This window comes from Marmota flaviventris, chromosome 3 (genome assembly GCF_047511675.1).
Source record: "Marmota flaviventris isolate mMarFla1 chromosome 3, mMarFla1.hap1, whole genome shotgun sequence".
NCBI classification, from domain to species: domain Eukaryota; kingdom Metazoa; phylum Chordata; class Mammalia; order Rodentia; family Sciuridae; genus Marmota; species Marmota flaviventris.
Window position 1 is genome coordinate 64,113,558 of NC_092500.1, and position 20,756 is coordinate 64,134,313.

The 20,756-nt window shown below is 46.4% G+C and overlaps 1 protein-coding gene across 1 annotated transcript; it reads right to left on the minus strand.

Annotated features, from left to right (window-relative positions):
• Positions 1-15,926: 15,926 nt before the first annotated feature.
• Positions 15,927-19,825, minus strand: Krt18 (keratin 18). Its single transcript, XM_027949927.3, has 7 exons — positions 19,335-19,825; positions 18,583-18,665; positions 18,136-18,292; positions 17,364-17,528; positions 17,153-17,278; positions 16,488-16,711; positions 15,927-16,115 (listed from the first exon to the last, which is right to left on the minus strand). Exons 1-7 carry the CDS (start codon positions 19,752-19,754, stop codon positions 15,995-15,997), a joined length of 1,296 nt encoding a protein of 431 aa, XP_027805728.2. The 5' UTR covers positions 19,755-19,825; the 3' UTR covers positions 15,927-15,994.
• Positions 19,826-20,756: the final 931 nt, after the last annotated feature.

Genomic DNA, 20,756 nt, shown 5'->3' on the forward strand with positions numbered 1-20,756 from the left:
ACACATGTGCTATAGATTCCCCTCCCTTAATGTAGGCCACATCACATCCAGGTGTCCTGGAGGGTATCTCTGCTCCTCCTTCCTGCCCCTAGCATCCTCCTGTGACATGACTTGAGTTCCTACCCCTCTGTCTTCTAGACCTTCTGTACAGATAAACTTAAGACAGATCTACTTGGTAAATTGTCAAACACTCTGCAAACCCAAGGCCTCTTTTGAGTCAGAGTTTATGGAATCTCAGAGGGAAGGGACCATGTGTCCATCTGCTCTGACTCCCTACCCAATGAACAAACCCCAAGCCTGCCTCACTGGGATGAGGAGAGGCGGGGCACCTTTCTAAGTGTAGGAGAACACCTTAGAAAGTCCTTGGCACCCCTGTAGTCCCAGTGACTCCGGAGGCTGAGGCAGGAAGAACACAAGTTCGAGGCCAATCTCAGCAAATTAGTGAGGCTCCAAGCAACTTAGTGAGACCATGTCTCAAAATAAAAAAGGGTTGGGAATATAGCCCAATGGAAAAATGCTCCTGGGTTCCCCATTACCCCCTTCCAAATGTCCTTTCTTTGAGCAGAAACCTGCCCCCTTTGGCTTCCACATTTTAGTTTGGTGGTAGCCTTGGGAATCTATCAGATGATAAATTAGACTCCTAAGAAGAGTCCTGAAGATATTTGGCATCCAAGTGCAATGACCTTTGAGGAGGCCAAAGTCTAGATCTGCATTTTGTCAGTAAGGAAAACTGGGCCAGAGAGAAAAGAGTCTTGCTCCAGTTGCACAGTGAGTCAGTCTGGACATGGGCTCCTGACACAGCCTAGGGCACTTTTCTTATTGCCCAAGCTGCTGCTTCTCCAGGTCAAGCTCTTTTCTGAAATCTTACTTTAATCTGTTCAGCCCAATTTTGCTTTTAATTGTGCACATTCTGTCTCTCCTTGAGTTCAGACTGTAACTTATGCTCTGTCTTGCCTACAGGGCCCTGGAATGGTACAGGATGGTCAACGCATACTCACTGGAGGAAGGAACAATCAAAGTAGCTGATGCCCACTGAGTTCCTGAAGTGTTCTCCATGCTTCAGTCCTTCCATCTCCACCTAGTGCTCTCTGGTGGATTCCTTTAAAAGATGGAGAAGCCCAGGCAAGGAGATAAGTGTGTTGTTCAAGGTCTTGCTACAGGGAGAGATAGGCAAGGCCATAACTGTGAGTAGCAGTTACACCTCCAGGCTGCCACAGTTTATATATATATATATATATATATATATATATATATATATATATATATATATATATATGTATTTTAGTTGTGGATGGACACAATAATTTTATTTTTTATGTGGTGCTGAGGATTGAACCTAATGTCTCATGCATGCTAGGCAAGCACTCTACCACTGAGCTACAACCTCAGCCCCATGCCATAGGGTTTTGATAGCATAAAAAAGCCGTGCTTGTGTACCAGATGATAAATAGCCACTGTCCTTTGCTGTCCCAGTTCTTCCACCTTTCTCATCTTCCTGGGACTCTTCCTGCCCAACAGCTCAAGGCCTTGTCTGTTCTGCCTGGCGGGGGCCTGTGCATCTCTGAGTGGAGGAGACATTTAAATGTCCAGTTTCTTCTGTCTAAACTTAAACCTGGGTTTAGACTGCAGATCCACCTTTCCTTAATGGAACTCTTGGATCCCGATGGCTCTCAGGATTCAGAATCTTGGTTTTGCTTGTTTTTCAGCACTGAGGAATGACCCAGGACATTGCACGTACTAGGCATGCATTCTACCTCTAAGCTACATCTCTAGTCCTTGTTTTTGTTTTTGTTTTGAGACAGGATCTCACTAAGTTGCTGAGGTTGCTCTCAAAGTTGCAATCCTCTTGCCTCAGCCTCCCAAGTAACTGGGATTACAGGTATGTGCCACCACAACCAGCTCAGAATCTTTTTGATTTTAGAAGAGTAATGTGCATAAAACATATAATAAGGAAAGCCACAGTAGGGTCTGAGGTGGCACCTGGAATCTTGGAATCAGCCTCATTGATATTTTTGTATTCAAATGTATGAATGTTCACACTAAATGGGGTATATAAAATCATAAATACCCTCATGACAGGTTCTACGTGTGAATTACCGAATTTTTTTTTTTAAGGTTTTAGAGCTTTTTAGAGTTTGGAATGGTTGCATAAGAGATTGAATCTGACTACATTGCCTTTACAAATGATTTTGTATTAGTTGGTGAGAGTTTATACAAGCCAGAGAACTTTCTGGAAAGGACTGAGCTGGGGTGATAGAAGCCTGGAAGTGGTGGCAAATGAGAGAAGCTGCAGAAGACCTCAAGAAGGCTTGGATTTGATCAGGAATGTAACCGTCCAGCCAACAAAGGGATCTCAAAGCCCTGTGAAGCACCATGTGGCTGGGCCTGGTATTAGGACTCAAGGCAGTGCCAAGGTGGGCAGTAGGGTTTTAAGAGCTGAGTGGGCAGAGTCATGTTCTTCAGGCAGGATTTCATCTCCTTATCTGGGCCTGAGGCCTTGGGGGCAGGTGGAGGCTGGTATCCCTGATACTAGCTGCAGGGACAAGACCCCTTTGTTGGTGCTTTTGGTTCAGCTCAGCCCAACTGCATGCCTGGCTGCTCCTGCCAGTTCAAGGTTATCACCCTGGGGATGTACTGTCTGAACCTGGCATTGCCCACCACACTTTCTTGCCACTGCTGCACCCTGGAGTGAAGGTTTAGTCTCTGGAATCCTAGTCACCCAACTCAAGTAAAGCCAATGAACTTGTATTTACTGAGTACCTACTAGGTGCTAGGCATGCAGTTGAGTCTTAGACACATTGTTCTCATTGTTTTTGCATCTGAAATGTACAACCCTCTCATAGCACAAAGCCACTTCTGCCATGAATCACCATCACCATCCTTCCCCTGAATACCTGTTAGCACTTACTGCCTTCCCAGACCTTGGCTCTGAATTAACTTATGACCATTCTTGTATCTTGTGTTTTGCTGCTTGACTTTTTTTTTTTTTTTTTTAATGCTCTGTGTTTCAAATCAGTTAGGGCTGAAATTGAGGGTCTGGCCCTAGACCCAAGCTGTCCCACTAGAAGGTATCTGCCCCTCCTTCTATGAACATGTCTGGAATGCAGAAATGACCCTGGGGAAGATGGTAAAGCCCTTCAATGGAGAGGTAGTAATTGGTGCCTGGGACCTATAAACATTTGTATAGAGCATTCCTAAAAGACAGGAAGATTTATAGTTTTAGCACCTTCCTATACAAGGCTGTTTAGATGAGGAGGAGAAATGTTGTATAATCTCTCTACCTGGTAAAAATTTTTTAAATTTTGCTTGAGCTTACTATTCCTTCCATAAGCTTTAATGTTCATTCTACAGCTTTCATAATGTATGGAATTTTCCTCTGGCTTGAGTGACTTAGGCTGAGGTTTGCTGCAAAGCTCTTGGGCTTTTTTTTTTTTTTTTAGTTTTCGGCGGACATAACATCTTTTGTTTGTATGTGGTGCTGAGGATCGAACCTGGGCCACACGCATGCCAGGCAAGAGCACTACCGGTTGAGCCACATCCCCAGCCCAACTCTTGGGCTTTCTGAAAGTTGGGTGTGTGTAAACTGTAAAGTGGGTGTGTGTAAAGGCTGTGGAAATTCAAACATTCTTCCACTAGGTTTTGCCCTGGGACAAAGAAGGGCTACAAGGGTAAAGTTGCCTTGCTAACATCTTAAAAGATTCTCTGCTCTCCTGATTCTTTCTTCTCTTGGGTGTTCTGCCTCCAGAGCCCTAATATTAGTGGTTTATTTGCTTCTTTATTTGTTAATTTATGCAGAAGTTGGTGAGAGCAGATTGTTAAATTTGAAAATTTTGCTTGCCATAATGAAACCACTAGCAGCTTGAAATTGATCATAATGGTATTATTTATACCTTGGAAACTGGCAAACTACTCTATCAGGGCTAACTTTTCTTTGGTCTTTAAAAAAGGAAACAACAGCTGGGCGTGGTGGTGCGCGCCTGTAATCCCAGCAGTTTGGGAGACTGAGGCAAGAGGATTGTAAGTTCAAAGCCAGACTCAGCAACTTAGCGAAGCCCTGTCTCAAAATTAAATTTTGAGACCCTGTCTCAAATTTAAAAATATAATAATAATAATAATAATAATAATAAAATAAAATAAAAAGCTGGGGATGTGGCTCAGAGGTAAAGCACTTGCTTAGCATACATCAGGCCATGGGTTTGATCCCTAGCAACCCTGCTGAGGCTTTGCCATCTTCTGCCTTAGCCTCCTGAATTGCTGGGATTACTGGTGTGCACCACGGCAACCCAAGTAAACTTGACCTTCTAAATGACAGAACCAAGTGCTATAGATTGGTGCCTTTACACTTTCTAAAATTAAAATCCAAAGAGGGATTTTAATTCACCCCTATCATTTGGAATGTACTCTGATCCAGTCTATCCTACCCCCTATTTCATTAATTGTATTAGAAAATATATTTACATATTGGCTAGCCAACTTTTCTAGTTGTACTCCTCATTCTGAAAAATCCTGCTTTAGTCATTAGTGGGAAGGATGATGAGGTAGAGAATAGAACAGTGGTACAGCTGTGGGAGGCTTCAGGGAAAGGGCAGTGGCTTTTAGGAGGAGCAGGGGGACGAAGCAGTGAAGGAAAATAACTTGGAGTTGAGGCCTCAGGCCACTAGAGGCTGAAAATTCACTCCCCACACTTGGGTGGCTTCTAAGCCTCTGCCATCCCCCCTCTCACCCACCTTGGCTCCCTAGCTCTTCAGTTTTCCCTTGAGTGTAAATCATTAGCTTTAGCAGTGGACACAAAACAGGCCTTCATCAGAGGCATGTGTGGGAAGGGCCTGGAGGAATCCTAACAATGTAAATGAAGGGCCTCCTGTAGGTAGCTGGGGAATATAGCTCAGTGGCAGAGCACTTGCCTAGTATGCATGAGGCCCTGGTTTCAATCTCCAGTACCATCAAAAAAGATCTTCAGGGGGATGAGTGAATGGGGAAGGGTCAACTAGTCTGCAGGAGCCCAATGATCCTGCTGCTCCCAGTGGGTTGCAGGGCAAGGAAGGAGAACTATGTGTCATACGGTCAGAGCATGGTGATGCCCTCAGAGTCTCCAATATCTTATCCTAAGTTCCTCCAGCTGGCATACTTCAACATGTTCTGATCAGGTCCTTTAGTGGGGAAATAACCTCCTGAGATCTGAGGATACCTGTGATTCTAATTTCTTCTATAGCTGTTCTTTAGAGGGCTGCTCATTCAAGGCTGCAAGGGTCAACTCCCGGGCATGTGGCATACAGGCCAACAGTGGAGCTACATCTTGACCCTGTGCTCAGACCTCCTTCTACCCAGGTGAGGTGTAACATGTGAAATCACTCACACATGAAATCTACGGGAGAGAGAGTTCTGTGCAACTCTCCTTGGCAGAGCTGGTCCAGAAGGCTAAAAGGAGATTGATTTCAACCCAGCAGAAAGAGCAATTATGTTCCAGTAGCCAGGGGTTTTGCACTGTGGTAAAGTCCTCACACAGAGGCCAGATGTCAGGAAAGTTACAAAGAGAGCTAGGCACGGTGGCTCACACCTGTAGTCCTAGCAGCTCAGGAGGCTGAGGCAGGAGGATTGCAAGTTCAAAGCTAGCCTCAGCATATTAGTGAGACTCTAAGCAATTTAGTGAGACTCTGCCTCAAAACATAAAAAAGGGCTGGGGGGATGGGGATATAGCTCAGTTGGTAGAGTGCTTGCCCCGTATGCACCTCACACACACACACACACACACACACACACTCACTCACATACAAAAGGGCTGGGGATGTGGTTCAGTGGTTAAGTGCCCCTAGGTTCTATCCCTGGTACCCTAAAAAAAAAAAAAAAAAAACTTGCAAAGTTGGACTTGGAAAGGCCAAACTTTAAGCCATTCATTCATTAATTCAGAATGCATTTATTAACCACCTATCATGTGTCAGGTACTGTACAAGGTGCTGAGGTCATATCTGAGGACCAAATAGACAAAATTCCCTGTCCTCCTGGACTGACATGAGCGATGCATAGGGGAACAAGAGAAAGGCAGGAGGAGAGAAGGAGGGTTTCCTAATACTCCAGGATTGCGGAATGTGTGGAACTGTATAGAACTTCCAGACCCTCCCTCCCTCCCTCCCTCCCTCCCTCCCTCCCTCCCTTCCTTCCTTCCTTCCTTCTTGGAACTGTATAGAACTTCCAGACCCCCCCTCTTCCTTCCTTCCTTCTTGGAACTGTATAGAACTTTCAGATCTTCCACCCTTCCTTCCTTCCTTCCTTCCTTCCTTCCTTCCTTCCTTCCTTCCTTCCTTCCTTCCTTCCTTCCTTCTTCTTCTTCTTTCTTTCTCCCTCCCCTCCCCTCCCCTCCCCTTCCCTTCCCAGAGATTGCACTCAGGGGTACTCCACCACCTGGCCACATCCCCAGACCTATTTTGTATTTTATTTAGAGAAAGGGTCTCACAGAGTTGCTTAGCACCTCGCTTTTGCTGAGGCTGGCTTTGATCCTCTTGCCCCAGCCTCTGGAGCCACTGGGATTACTGATGTGCATCACTGCGCCCCTCTAAGAATGCATATATATATATATATATATATATATATATATATATATATATATATATGGTTCTGGATGGACAGCATGCCTGTATTTTTTTGTGTTAAGCCTCGAACCCAGTGTTTTACACGTTCTAGGCAAGCACTTTGCCACTGAGCTACAGCCCCAGCCCCAAGAATGCACTTTTAAGCCAGATTTTTGGACCAAAAAGACTAAGGAATTGAGAGGTTAAGGAATTTCCTGAAGTTCACCCAGCAAGGGACTGGCTCACCAAGGATTTGAGCCCGGCTTGTCTCAAGTGATGTGTGTTTCTCAAATGCGTTGGCCCTGACCACATCTGGATCCAGAGGTCCTCTTTCCTCCTTCCTGATCACCCTCAGTGGACACCTGGCCAACTCGCTGCCTTGATACGGGCCGCACCCTCCTCCAGTGAGACGAGATCCCAGGCCTCTGCAAACCTCAATCCTCCCTGAGCGGGGCAGTGAAGCGAGGAGGAATGGGAAAAGAAAGCATCTTGAGGCAGGGTGGGATTCCCCTTAAAGCCTCTGTCAATGTTAAAGCAGGATACGGGTGCTAGCAGGGACAGAGAGATGGCATCAAAGCCCCGGATCCAGGGGGAGAGCAGAGTGAGCCGTACTTTACCGGTACTAAGACAGGCAGGTTGGTTGGTAAGGCTGGACCACCTTTAAGGAACTTGCTGTGCGGTTTGGGGCGCTGCCCTGGCTCTGCGCCTCCCGCCCTCTCCCGGCTCAGAGCCCAGCAAGCTGCGTGGGGAAGCTGCGTTCCTGCTCACTCCCTCTTTCCCGCTGCGTCCTTGGACCCGGGCAACTCAGTAGACCTGGACAGGCGCTGCAGCCCCTGAGAGTCAGCAGGTGGCGCCTGGGTGTCCCCGGTCCGGCGGCTGGGCGAAAGACCTGAGCAACTCCTCCCGCACAAGGGCTGGGAAAGCTTTGGGGTTGCAGGCAACACTCAGGACAAGGTCCCCGCGCCTCCCGCCACCGCTTCCCCAGCAACCCCTAGGTGGAAGTCTCCTGGTTTCCAGTTCTTCTGGTACTCCTGGGAGAGCCCTTGGCTAGTCCCCTGGCACCTGCAGCCTCCCAAAAGTGTCCTAATAGAGGAGCCGGCAGCATTTCTCCAGCATTATTTCTTGAAAAGACTATTGATTTTTTTATATACTTATATAAAAAATCAGCTGGATATATTTGTGTGTGCCTGTTTCTGGGTTCTCCAGGGAATTCCCTTGATCTGTGTTTGTACCTCTACTAATACCACACAACCCATATATTTTAAAGTAATCTTGTCTATATCTACCAAAAAAAAAAAAAAAAAATCCTGTTTTATTATTAATATCGGTCATTTGTGTCTTCTTTTAAAACTTGTCAGTTTTGCTAAAGGCTTGTCAACTTTATTACTCTTTTCAAAGAAATATTTCTTTGTTTCATTGATTTTTTATACTTTATTTTTTAGTTGTAGTTGCACACAATACCTTTATTTTATTTATTTTTATGTGGTGCTGAGGATCGAACCCAGGGTCTCACACATGCTAGACAAGCACTCTACCTCTGAGCCACAACCCCAGCCCCTCTTTGATTTTTTTGAATTGCTTTTCTGTTTTCAACTTCACTGATTTCTGCTTTTTTTCTTGAGGTACTAGGGATCAAACTGTGGGCGGTGCCTGTAATCTCAGCAGCTAGGGAGGCTGAGGCAGGAGAATGGCAAGTTCAAAGCAGCTTCAGCAATTTAGCAAAGCCCTAAGCAACTTAGCAAGACCTTGTTTTTAAATAAAATTAAGACAAAGGAGGGGGGTGCTGGGGATGTGACTCAGTGGTTAATCGCCCCTGGGTTCAATCCTTGGTACCAAATAAACAAATGGAAACAAAACCCAAAAACCTAGGGATCAAACTCAAGGCCTCATGCATGCTAGTCACGTGGTCTGCCACTGAGTATATTCCCAGTCCTGACTTCTGCTTTTAATTTTACAATTTCTTTCCTTTTGCTTGCTTACGGTTTATTTGCTCTTATTTTATTTTTATTTGATCCATTTTTCTAGGTTCTTGAAGTGGCACCTGAGATTATTAATTTGAGACTTTCCTTCTTTTCTAACATAAGAATAAATTTCCCTGTTGACACTGCTATGTTCTACTTTAATTTTCATTAAGTTTAATTTTTTTTTTTTGCTACTAGGGCTTGAACCCAGGGGAGCTTTACCACTGAGCTACCTCTCTAGTTCTTTTTAATTTTTGAGACAGGGTCTTGCTAAGTTGAGGGTCTCACTAAGTTGCTGGGGTTGGCCTTGAACTTGTGATCCTCTTGACTCAGTCTCCTGAGTCACTGAGGTTATAGGTGCCACTGAGCCAGGCAAGTTCAACTTTTTCAACTTTTTTTTTTTTTTTTTTAAGATTTCTGTAGTATCATTGGTACTTACTGCTGCAGGGGCCCTAACTTGTTTAACTTGTTCTTTTCTCTCTCCACATCAGCCAAATCATTCTCACAACCAACTGGTACTCTTGATTCCAGGCCAGCTTGTTTTGAGTGAAGTTTCTTGAATACATCTACATGGTGACTGGTTTCAGAGGTCTTAGTCCATAGATGGCCAACTCCATTCTTCGGGGCCTGAGGTGAGGCAGAACATGATGAGTGCCTACAGAGAATGATGGAAAAATGTGACAGAGGAAAGAAGCTCAAAACATGGCTCCAAGAAGCAGAGAGAAGGTCCTTTTTATTTTTTTATTTTGAGACAGGGTCTTGCTAAGTTGCATAGGACCTCACTAAGTTGCTGAGGCTGGCTTTGAACTTGTGATTTTCCTGCCTCAGCCTCACAAATTGCTGGGATTATAGGCATGCCCCACTGTGCCCTGCTTAATGTATTTTTAAATTCATTTTGAGACTTTTTCTTTGACCCATGGATATTTTAGATGTGTATTATTTTGTTCCCAATTTAAGTGTTTAGAGATTTTTCTGTTATCTTTCTATTGTTTCTAGATTGGTTTACTGCAGGTCTGAGAGCATTCTATATGATTTAATTCTTTTCAATTATTTGAGGTTTGTTTTATGGCCTAGGATATGATTAATCTTGGCATATATTCAGTGTGCACTTGAAAATAATGTGTTTTCTGGACATGATGATGCATGCTTGTAATCCCAGTGACTTGGGAGGCCCAGGCAGGAGGGTCAACAACAACAACAACAACAACAACAAAAGACTGAGGACTGGGGGTGTAGCTTGGTGGTACAGCTTGCCATCCTTCTGCCTCAGCCTCCCCAGTAGCTGAGATTATAGATTTGTCTCTTTATGTTTTTCTTTTTTTTAACCTTGTTTTCTGTATAATACAATTATTTTTAATTTCTTCCTATATGATTTAGAAACATATCAGTGTTACTGTTTTTGCTTCAAACATCAAACATAATTTAAGAAACTCAAGAAAAGAAAGAAAATATGTTTACCCATATTTTTATTATTTCTGTTTCTTTTCCTTCCTAATTTTCTAAGATTCTTCCTTTTGTCATTTTTTTTCTGTCCAGAGAACTTCCTTTAGCCATTCTTTAAGGGTAGGCCTATTGCCATCACAGAGACACACATCTGCTGCCCATCTCATCTTCCCAATGTAGCAATATTATGATTTTAGATACAGTAGTCTTTGATGTTGCCCTTATTATGACTATGCAAATGTGATTTGCACATGAGCTCTTTAAAAACATTTTTTGTTTTAGTTGTAGATGGAATTTTATTTTATGTATTTATAAGTATAGCTGAGGATCAAACCCAGGGCCTCATTTATGCTAGGCAAGTGCTTTACCATTGAGCACCAGCCCCAGCCCATGCACATAAACTCTTAGATGTATCATGGCTACTCTTCCTTTCTATTCCACTTTTCTTTTCCCCAGAGGTAGTAAAAGTTATTCTATTTTTGTTTGTATAGTGCTGGGGCTGGAATGCAGAGCCTGGTGCCTGGTAGCAGTGTTACCAGAGTTCTACCCTCAGTCCTAGGTTATTGAAATTTTTTTTTAAGTTGTTGATGAACCTTTATTTTATTCATTTACTTATTTGTGGTGCTGAGAATCGAACCCAGTGCCTCACACATGCCAGGCAAATGCGCTACCACTGAGCCATAATCTCAGCCCACAATATTTTTTAATCATAAATTTACAGGGATTTCTATGTAATTCTTTTTTTTAATATTTATTTTTTAGTTGTAGTTGGACACAATACCTTTATTTTATTTATTTATTTTTATGTGGTGCTGAGCATTGAATCCAGGGCCTCACATGTGCTAGATGAACACTCTACTGCTGAGCTACAACCCCAGCCCCTCTATGTACTTCTCTTCCATAGTTATTTAATCTTTCTTGATTTGTTCAGACACATCTCACCTTCCTGAAGGTCTCTCTTCCATAGCCTTCTGACATGTTCCAGTCTGGTCTGTTGCAAAGCTCACTGCTTTGGTCACAGCTCTCAGTCTCTTTTCTAACCCTGTCCCTTTAACCACAAGCACATTATCTGGATAACCTGGAAAAAAGAGAAGACAAGTTGTTCTCTGATGGTGTCTCAGTTATCTTTTGCTCTTGTAACAGATCATTACAAACTTTTTTTTTTTTGGTGGTGCTGGGGATCGAACCCAGGGCCTCATGCATGATAGGCAAGCATTCTACCACTAAGGCACTCATCATAAACTTAGTAGTTTAAAACAACACACATTTTTTTCACCTAGAAGCTCCATAGGTTAGAAGTCTGACACAAATCTCACTGGGCTAAAATTGAGGTGTCGACCTGGCTGTATTCCTCTCTCCTTGAGAGAGTCGAAGCAATGCTGCATGGGAGGCTGTGTCAGTGAATAAGATATTCAACAAGTCCTTGGATGGTGATGCTCCCAGGGAAGCAAATCCACATCCAGAATGTCTCATATGGGGAGAACAAATTACCATATCCCCCATGTTAAAAGGCATCCAGTGTAACTAACCTGCCTCAAGTGGCTAATTCCCTTGCCAAGGATTGGCTCCAGGTCAGGATCTCAAAGTTGGCTTGTCAGACTGAAAATCACCAGTGACAATACCTTGAATAACTTTGATAAGGAGAGGTACATATCCATGAACCCATATAATAACCTCTGTTCTTGCCACCCTGGCCACTGTATTCATGAACCCATGGGGTAAAGCAGAGGCGGCTGAGAAAAGGAGCTCACCAAATCAACAGAACAGCCCATATGATCTACTGATTATTCAGAGTCTTATCTTGGGTTGGGGATATAGCTCAGTTGGTAGAGTGTTTGCCTTACCTACATAAGGCCTTGGGGTCAATTCCCAGCACCACATACACACACGCATGCAAAAAAAAAAAAAAAAAATGTGGAGAAAAGAGTCTTATCTTTAGTGGAGGCCCTTTGGTGAACATTTGTGTTACAAGCAAATAGTCATATCTTGACCCAATCTGAGAGGTTAATCTGTATCCCCCCATAGTGAACTCCTTGTCACTAACCCTGAAGTTTTTTCTTTCTAAGTCCTTTATTATCTGGTCAAAATATTAGCCACTGCCCATGAATCAGTATGGATCTTATCTCTGGCCATAATAAACAAATAGATGTATCTTTTGAAGTTCTGCCCACTGGAGGGATTTTTTTCCTTCCATGTTGTTTTTCAGGGCCACTGTGAGTTGAGCAATAAATGCTGCAGTCATTATCTCCAGAATGGTGCCAATATGTGTTACAGTACACCATGCTTGGAATGAATTTTTTTCACCATCAGCTATTCACAGGGAACTTCCAAAGAGCACAAAAGGTGGGAGTATGGGAGGAAGCAATGCAGGAGTAGGTTCCAGTAAGTCTGGGCTTCCTGGCTGTGCCAGGTTATACCTTCAGGAAAGGTTTGAAATGGATCTAAATGCACTCCACACACACAACACGAAGGATTTAGATAAGGCTAGTTTATTTTGGGTGATTCAAATCACTTAGGTGATATCCTTATTCAGATGTTCAGTTTTTACCAGGCTACAGGAGGGAACCAGGAGCTATTTATTGAGAGTTATGAGGCCATGTGGCAGAGCTACTTGCACTCCAGACCAGATTAGCTGCAGACCTTTGCATTGAAGTTTACAGTCTTATTGGTTATTTGGCAAATGGGCAGAGCAGTTGTTTACCTTGTCTTGTGCTTATTTCTTAGTGGTAGGGATTACAATCAGCAAGCAACATATTTTTCACTCTGAAGAGGCTGTTGTTCCAACATTCCCCAGAATGTTGTCTTCCAAAGTCTACTTGTCCTTAGGCCAATCATTTCAGGTAGCCTCAGGTCAAAAATTAAGTTACTTTTTTTTTTTTTTGGTATGAGGGATTGAATTCAGGGGCATTTGACCACTGAGCCACATCCCAACCATGTTGAGGATAAAATAACTATTTTATTCAGAGACAGAGTCTCACTGAGTTGTTTAGGGCATCATTTTTGCTGAGGCTGCCTTTGAACTCGGGATCCTCCTGCCTCAGCCTCCCAAGCTGCTGGGATTACAGGCATGTGCCACAGTGCCCACATATGAACTTACTATTTTGCCAGTTTTTAGGAGGTAACTTGGATCTTGTTACTTTCAAACCCAGTCAACTAGGATAACCACTGTCAGATCCCTTCCTTGAAGGTCTCATACTTAATACTAGTTGTCTTTTATTTTTGTACAAGTGACACTGTATGATATATGCTGTTTTATACCTTCTAGCACCACTTATAAATTCACCATCTGGGCAGGGGGTGGATGAAATGGTACAGATTCAAAATGGGACAGGTGACTCTACATCATAACCGTGGGATAGCTAATTTTTCCTTTTGGTGCTTGGGGTGCAAAATGAACTGCCCTCAGGTGGTCACCTTTACCTGCTGGAGATTTGACCCAGTGGCTTGGGGCTTTGTTTAAAATAGGTTCTGTCTTGACCTGGGTCAGGAAGGAATGCCTTGGTGCTGCTCCTAGGCACAGGTCAAGTCTGGCTCTTGATGTTGATTGCCTATTGGAATTGCCTAGGGAGCTTTTCAAACATTTCCCCTGAGTCCTCACTTTGGGAAGCCTCACCCCAGAATAACTGAATCAGATTCTCTGGGGAGGAGGCCCCCAGTCCTCAGTATTGTTTGTTCGGCTCCCCAGGTGATTCTAAAGGGCAGCCAGTAAGTTATAGCACACTGAGGAAGGAACTTGGAACTGGGAACCTGCAGATGTGGTTTCCTGCTTTAAGCTTCCAACTCTGTGACCTCAGCCAGGTCACATGATCTCTGTGGTCCTCACTGTCCAACTCTCTGAGCCAGAGCCAATGATATCCACTGCCTTGCATACCTCACAGGATTGTAATGAAAACTAAATGCATAAGCGCCCTGAGAACTGTAAGACATTGTCTAATGGGAAGGATAATCATATCAGGTGCACAGTCTTGGGTTTCTCTGATCAGCTTGACTCAACTGTGAGTACTGCTCAGGCACTGCCAGGGACTTTCTGTCTTACCTTCAGGCAGGTCCGCGTCTGGTAGCTTTGCTGGGATCAGTCTGTCTTGTGTCTGTCAGCTTCCCATCCCAACTCCTGGCAGCTGGGCCATGTGTCTCTCTCTCCTTTCTAGAAACCCAGGAAAGCTGGGATTCCATCATAGGAATTAGATTGCCAGCCAGGGTGGCATAAACCTTTAGGGTGGTTCCTGGAACCTCAGAGGCACCTGTGTGGTCTTGAGAAAGTCCTTTTAATGCTATACTTATGTTTTTGGAAGATGGTGGAGAGGGAAGGGGCAAGAAAACCACTTAGAGTGTTTCCCTATCACAAATCTCAGAAAAGTAAAACTCAACTATCTTTCCGCAAATGTTTGTCTCTTGCTGACCCTTTCAAAGATGGGGGAGGTGACTGGGCATGGTCACACACTTATAATCCCAGCACCTTGGGAGGCTGAGGCAGGAGTTCAAAGCCAGCCTCAGCAACTAAGTGAAGCACTTAGCAACTAACTCAGCGCCCTGTCTCTAGATTGAAAAAAGAAAACATGGGGGAGGTGGAGACAAAGTGGGGGTTGGGGAGAGAAGGAGAAATAAATGAAGCAAATAATTGCTATATATTTTTTTTTCTTCAGGGAAGGTACATTTAAGAAGGATGAGAAACATCTCACCAGAGCCCCTTGCTCTGGGATAGGATGTTTTCCTGCATTTTAAGGGTCCTAGCTGGGTACAGTGGTGCATGCCTATAATCCAGTGGCTCAGGAGGCTAGGCAGGAGGTTGGTAAGTTCAAAGCCAGCTTCAGCAACAGCAAGATGCTAAGCAACTCAGTGAGACCCTGTCTCTAAATAAAATAAAAATAGGGCTGGGGATGTGGCTCAGTGGTTGAGTGCTCCTGAGTTCAATCCCCAGTACCCTCCCATAAATAGATAGATAGATAGATAGGTAGATAGATAGATAGATAGTTGAGCCCAGAGGGTAGGGGACCTGACCCGCACAGTTAATCTCTCTTGGAACCTGGCTTAAACCTTGGTCAGGAAGGATGGTCCATGCTCCCTTCACTTCCCATCCTCTCCTGACCTTCTCTCAGGGTCCTGCATGGATGATTTCTACCCTGTCCCTCTGGAGTTGCCTGTTCTGGTGTTCTCTAGGTCTCAGGAGAACAGGCCTCAATGGTGCTGCCTTTAGTTTTCTCCACTAAAGACACCTCTATTCTTACTTTGTAAATACATTGCATTTCTTAGGTAAAAACCATCTTCTGCTGTAGTTGAAGATTCATAAGGTCATCACACATTGTCTTCCCTCATCAACCAACCCGTTGCCTCCTTCATCCCAGCCTGTAACACTTATCACCTTCTAATATGGTATATAATTTGCCTAGTTATTATCTTTATTGTTTTTTACCTATTTCCCATCACCAAAATATAAGTGCCGCAAGAACGGGGATTTTGTCTGTTATCGGCCTCTAGCACTATAAAAACTACATTCCCATCAAATGTAGGAGCAGAGACTAGGGACCACAGGTTTGGGGACAAGAGTGAAGGTTGGGACTGGAGAATTCTGCGTGGGAAGCCCTGGGTGGTGGGCCAAGGATGCAGAGTGGCAGAGTAGGGGAAGGTCAGTTTGGTGCTCTGGCCCTGCCTCCTCCTCGCTCCTGGACCCTCTGTCTTTGGCCCCACTTCCTCCCCTGGCTCAGATTTCTGCTACTGAACAGCTACCAGTCAGAGGTCCTGTATCATCCTCAGGCCTCTTCAAGGGAAAGATTTCACAAGTCTGTGGTGTTTTCCCCCTGCTGAGGGCCATCTGCTCACATCTGCTGCTCCCTCTAGGTATTGTCAAGAACCCAGAACTCTTCTGCCTTACTTACTCATATAAAACCCCTGGGGTCAGAGGTGGGACTGTAGGATCAAGGCATTTGCCCTGCAAGAAAAAGCCAAGGAAGACTCAAAGTGATGTCTAATGATCTTGGAACTTTTATTTGGTCCCTTGCTCCTTGAGGGTTCCCTGCTCCTGCTGCTTCAGCGTCTCAGCACTTTGGTGTCATTGGTCTCAGACACTATTTTGCCATCCACGATCCTGCGGGTGGTGGTCTTTTGGATGGTTTGCATGGAGTTGTTGCTGTCCAGGGCATCATTGAGACTGTAACAGAAGACCAAACCCTGGTCATAAACAGCCCCCAGAGAAGATGGACAAGAAATGGCAGAGAAAAAAGTCTCCTGACCCTTAAATTTATGTCCCAATTTCCCTCAGTCACTGCCTCCAGAAAAGGCAAGGCCAAAAAACCCAAGGCCAAACTTTACTTTTACCCAAGGATAGCTAGGGGTAATACTTAGCCACCATTCTCTTCTCATGGGAGGAACCTTCTGTAACCACCATTCCCTTGAAGACTCAGGAACACCCCCAGACCAGCCCGTGCTCAGTGGAAACCAATGAACAGCTCTTTAGGGTTTCTAAAAACTCTAGATTTGGGGAGAATACCCCTGCTTCTGTAGTGGGGAGACCCCCACTCACTTGAAGTCTTCTCCGTCTTCTAACAGGCGGCGGTAAGTGGCGATCTCAGCCTCCAGCTTGACCTTGATGTTCAGCAGGGCCTCATAGTCCTGGGCCTGGCGCTGCCCCTCTGCTCGTGTCTGGGCCAGTTCTGATTCCAGGTGCAGCAGGACCCCATTGAGCTGTTCCATCTGCATGGAGTAGCGGGCCTCCACTTCCCTCAGACTGTTCTCTAAGCTGGCCTTCTGCAGAGCACAGAAAGGAGGGGTGGGGTGCGTTGAATTCCAGGCTCCTCAGTCTTTACTCTCTGAAACTTTTTTTTTTTCTTTTCCAGTACTAGAGATTGAGCCCAGTGGTGCTACCTACCATTGAGCTACATTCCCAGCCCCTTTTTAAAAAGCATTTTTTTGAGACAGGGTCTTGCTGGGTTGATGAGGCTGGCTTCCAACTTGTGATTCTCCTGCCTCTGCCTCCTGAATAGTTGGGATGACAGGTGCATGCCACTGCTCCTGGCCCTGAAACTTTTTTGAGGACTTACTGTTTGCTAAGTGCTAGGGTCGGGGGAAGTGGTGGGAAATGCAAAGAATAATGGTGCTGTAAGGAAACTCATGATGGGAAGGTTTGGGTTGAGGCAAAGTTGTGCCCAAGGCCAGAGGAGCTGGGACAGGTGATGAGAGGGTGCTCACCAGATTTCTCATGGAGTCCAGGTCAATTTCCAAGGACTGGACTGTGCGTCTCAGCTCAGTGAGTGTTGTCTCAGCAGCTCCAATCTCAGCTGTCTGCGAGGTGACCACTGTGGTGCTTTCCTCAATCTGCAGGGGGGTTAGAGTCATCAGGCCCCTCCTTCCCTGGGTGCCTCCCTCCACACCCTAGCAGCCAGCCCTTCCCACTGCATACCTGCTGGGACCAGTACTTGTCCAGCTCCTCTCGGTTCTTCTGAGCCAGCTCATCATACTGAGCCCTGATGTCTGCCATGATCTTGCTGAGGTCCTGAGATTTGGGGGCATCCACCTCCACAGTCAATCCAGAGTTGGCAATCTGGGCTTGAAGGCCTTTGACTTCCTAAATGAGACAGGGCTCAAGATCAGAGTTCTAACCAGGCCCTTCATCTGTGGTGGGCTCTTCTCAGAGGCATACTGGAGCAGTCGGAGAAGAGACAAGAGGGAGCTCAGGGCTTGTACTCTCCAAAATGCCAGTTCTGGACTTCTGCTCCAAAAGGAACACCACCCACTCCCTGCCTGAGCCTGGCACTCACAGGTAGTTTGCTCTCTCTTCACTTCACCAGGTCCTTCCATCTCCCTTCTTCCAGAAACCTGCTACTTATACCTCTTCTAGAAAACCCTGTTGGTTCTGCCATCAGCCCTAGATCTCAGTGCTGGGGGCTTCTCTCTGTGTCCTCATCTCCTCTTGTTCACACCAGCTTGGCCTCATCACATTGTAATTCTGGTGAGCCACAGAGCACATGTGTTCTACTGGAACAGGCTGATTAAAGCTCAGGATGGTAGGATTTTGCCTGGAGCATTACAGGCAAGTGTTCTGCCACTGAGCTACATCCCCAGCCTGGAAAGCTGGTGGTTCTAAACTTCCCTAAAAGGCCTGCCCCATCTATTTCCCCCTCTCCACTGCCTAAGTCCCCCAGGTCCCTGGCCAGGACAGTGGCCCTGCTTGCCTCCTCATGGTTCTTCTTCATGAAGAGCAGCTCTTCCTTGAGAGTCTCAATTTCAGTCTCCAGCTGCAGCCGAGTGATATTGGTGTCATCAATGACCTTGCGGAGCCCATGGATATCACTCTCCACAGACTGGCGCATGGCCAGCTCTGTCTCGTACCTGCAGGTGTAGAGGTATTCAGAAGGGTCCCCCATCTCTGACCCAGAACTCACCTCCTGTGCCCATTGCGAACCAGCAATCAGAGTCAGAAATCAGATGGTAATCCCCTGGCACATGGTGGGGACAGTATTCAACAGGGTTACATAGGTGAATAGTTAAATGAGTAAACAGACCCTAACTCTCCACTCACACCTGAATAAGATCCCATGGAAAGCTTCAACCTAACTCAGCCCTGGAAACAGACCATTCTTAGCTCCATACCCCGCCCCCCACCAAACCCCCAGACTTACTTGACTCTAAAGTCATCAGCAGCAAGACGAGCATTGTCAATCTGCAGAACAATTCGGGCGTTGTCCACAGAATTTGCAAAGATCTAAGGGGATTGTGGACAGAGATTGCTCCATGTGGGGAAAGTCAATGATGGGTGGGCTGAGTGTGTGGAATGTTATGTGTTTCAGTGAAACCTTTCCAGTCCCAGGATTAGCTAGAGGCTTGCCCCACTTCCCTCCCTTTCCTGAACTCCCAAATCCCAGTACTCTGCCCCTCCTGCTGGACTGGCTGGCCTGCTAGAGGAAGTTCTCTCCCAGGCCCTCTCCTGGCATTTTTTCTCAGCGCACCTGCTCACCCCCTGCTCTGGGCCCCCCACCCCAGTATCGGCCCCTCCCACAGGTAGGCCTTCTGTTTGCTCCTGGATGACTCAGCCTTAGCCACATCCGCTTAACCCTCCAACTGTCCCCACTTAGCCAGAAGCCAGTGTCTAGGTCCACTTTATAGCCCTTCTCTCATCTTCCCCCACACTGTCCACTCTTGCAAAGCTCATGGCTGTCCCCTTCCCACTATCTCCTGGGGAGGAGGTCTCCATGTCTCCCCACTATCCTTGGGGTTTTAAGGCTAGGGGTGAGATGGATATTAAAAGGGTGGAAGGAGTCAATGCACCCTACTCCAGTAAAGTCCCTATATCTGGGGAGAGGGGAGGTAAGAAATAATGGATGGCCCGACATGGCCGGGAGTTGGGTCCCCTCCCTCCCTCCACGTCCTTTACCTGAGCCCGCAGCTCCTCGATGGTCTTGAAGTAATGCCCCCAGTCTCTGACCTGGGGTCCCTTCTTTTCCAGATGTTCTCGGATTTTGCTTTCCAGCCTCCGATTATCTGTCTCCAGGCTCCTCACTCTGTCCAGGTAGGAGGCCAGGCGATCGTTCAGGTCTTGCATGGTCTCTTTCTCGTTCTGGATGCCGCCCATTCCCGACAGACCCCCGGCCATCCCCGTCGCCGGGCTCCCGGACCCCCAGCCGCCCCGGAAACTGGAGGAGCGGGACACAGAGATCCGGGAGCCTGAGCCCCCAGCGCCTGCATAGACGCTGGCCGCGCTGCTGGCGGGCCGGACCCGGTGGCTGGGCGACCGGACCGACCCCAGGGACCGGTAGTTGGTGGAGAAGGTGGTGGAGTGGGTGGTGAAGCTCATGCTATCCGGTAGGAAGGCGAGAGACCAGGACTTAAGGTTCAGGCCGCAGACGGTGGCAGTCTGCGACCCAAGTTATATCACCGAGGCAAGGGGTGGGGACCTCCCCCAACAGGCCACGCCTCTGCCACCCGAGCCGCCGGTGCAGCCTGAGCCACAGGTGGACCGCGGCAGAGCTGTGCGCCAGAGGTTCCGGCCCTCCAGGGCCACCTCCACCCCCACCCCCTCACCCTTAGCACAGCACTGCGAAGACCACACTTGCTGGCCAGAAAGGGGTGACTAATCAGGGTCCCAAAGGGCAGCAGGTGTTTTTGGCCTTGAGGCTGTGGTTTCAGTCAGGAAATGACGTTTCTAGTACTCCCCTTCCCCAGGTAGAGTAGGGTGCTGATAGATTGAAAATTTGGGGGGTTCTGATGGTATGAGGTGGAGTGGAATGTGGGTCTCACTATGGATCCTCAAACTGCCTCCCAAGTTCCCTTCCTGCAGCGGGATGTTTGCAGGATCCTGGAACCGCAGGAATTCTGGGGAAGAAAAGCTTGGAGCTGGAGAAGAGGAAGAGAAACAGTCCCGAGCGAGCCTCAGATGTCCTGTTTTGCATTCACTGCAGCCTGCGCTTATCCACTTGCCCACTGTCCGCCGACCACACAAATGTATATTCGTAAATACAAGGGACAGGTTCCCTCACCGAATAGGTTCAGACTCCTAAAACAAACTCTTGTCTCTCAACCCCCTCTTGCATTTTCCCCTCTCCCAATTTACTCCTGGGACCCTTGGCCAGAGTGGAACACTTTGTGATTTAGACAGGGGACAGGTGACCACTTCCACACCCCAATACCAACATTCTTGAGTAAACATGCTTCAGAAGCACTTACAATTTGAATATTTATTAGGCACCTACTGTGCACCAGGCCCTGTTCTAGGAGCCTCTTATATTCAATGTAAGCATTGAATATAAGAGACCAAAATCCCTCCTGGGAATTGTAATAGGTCCCAAATGGTTTGGGG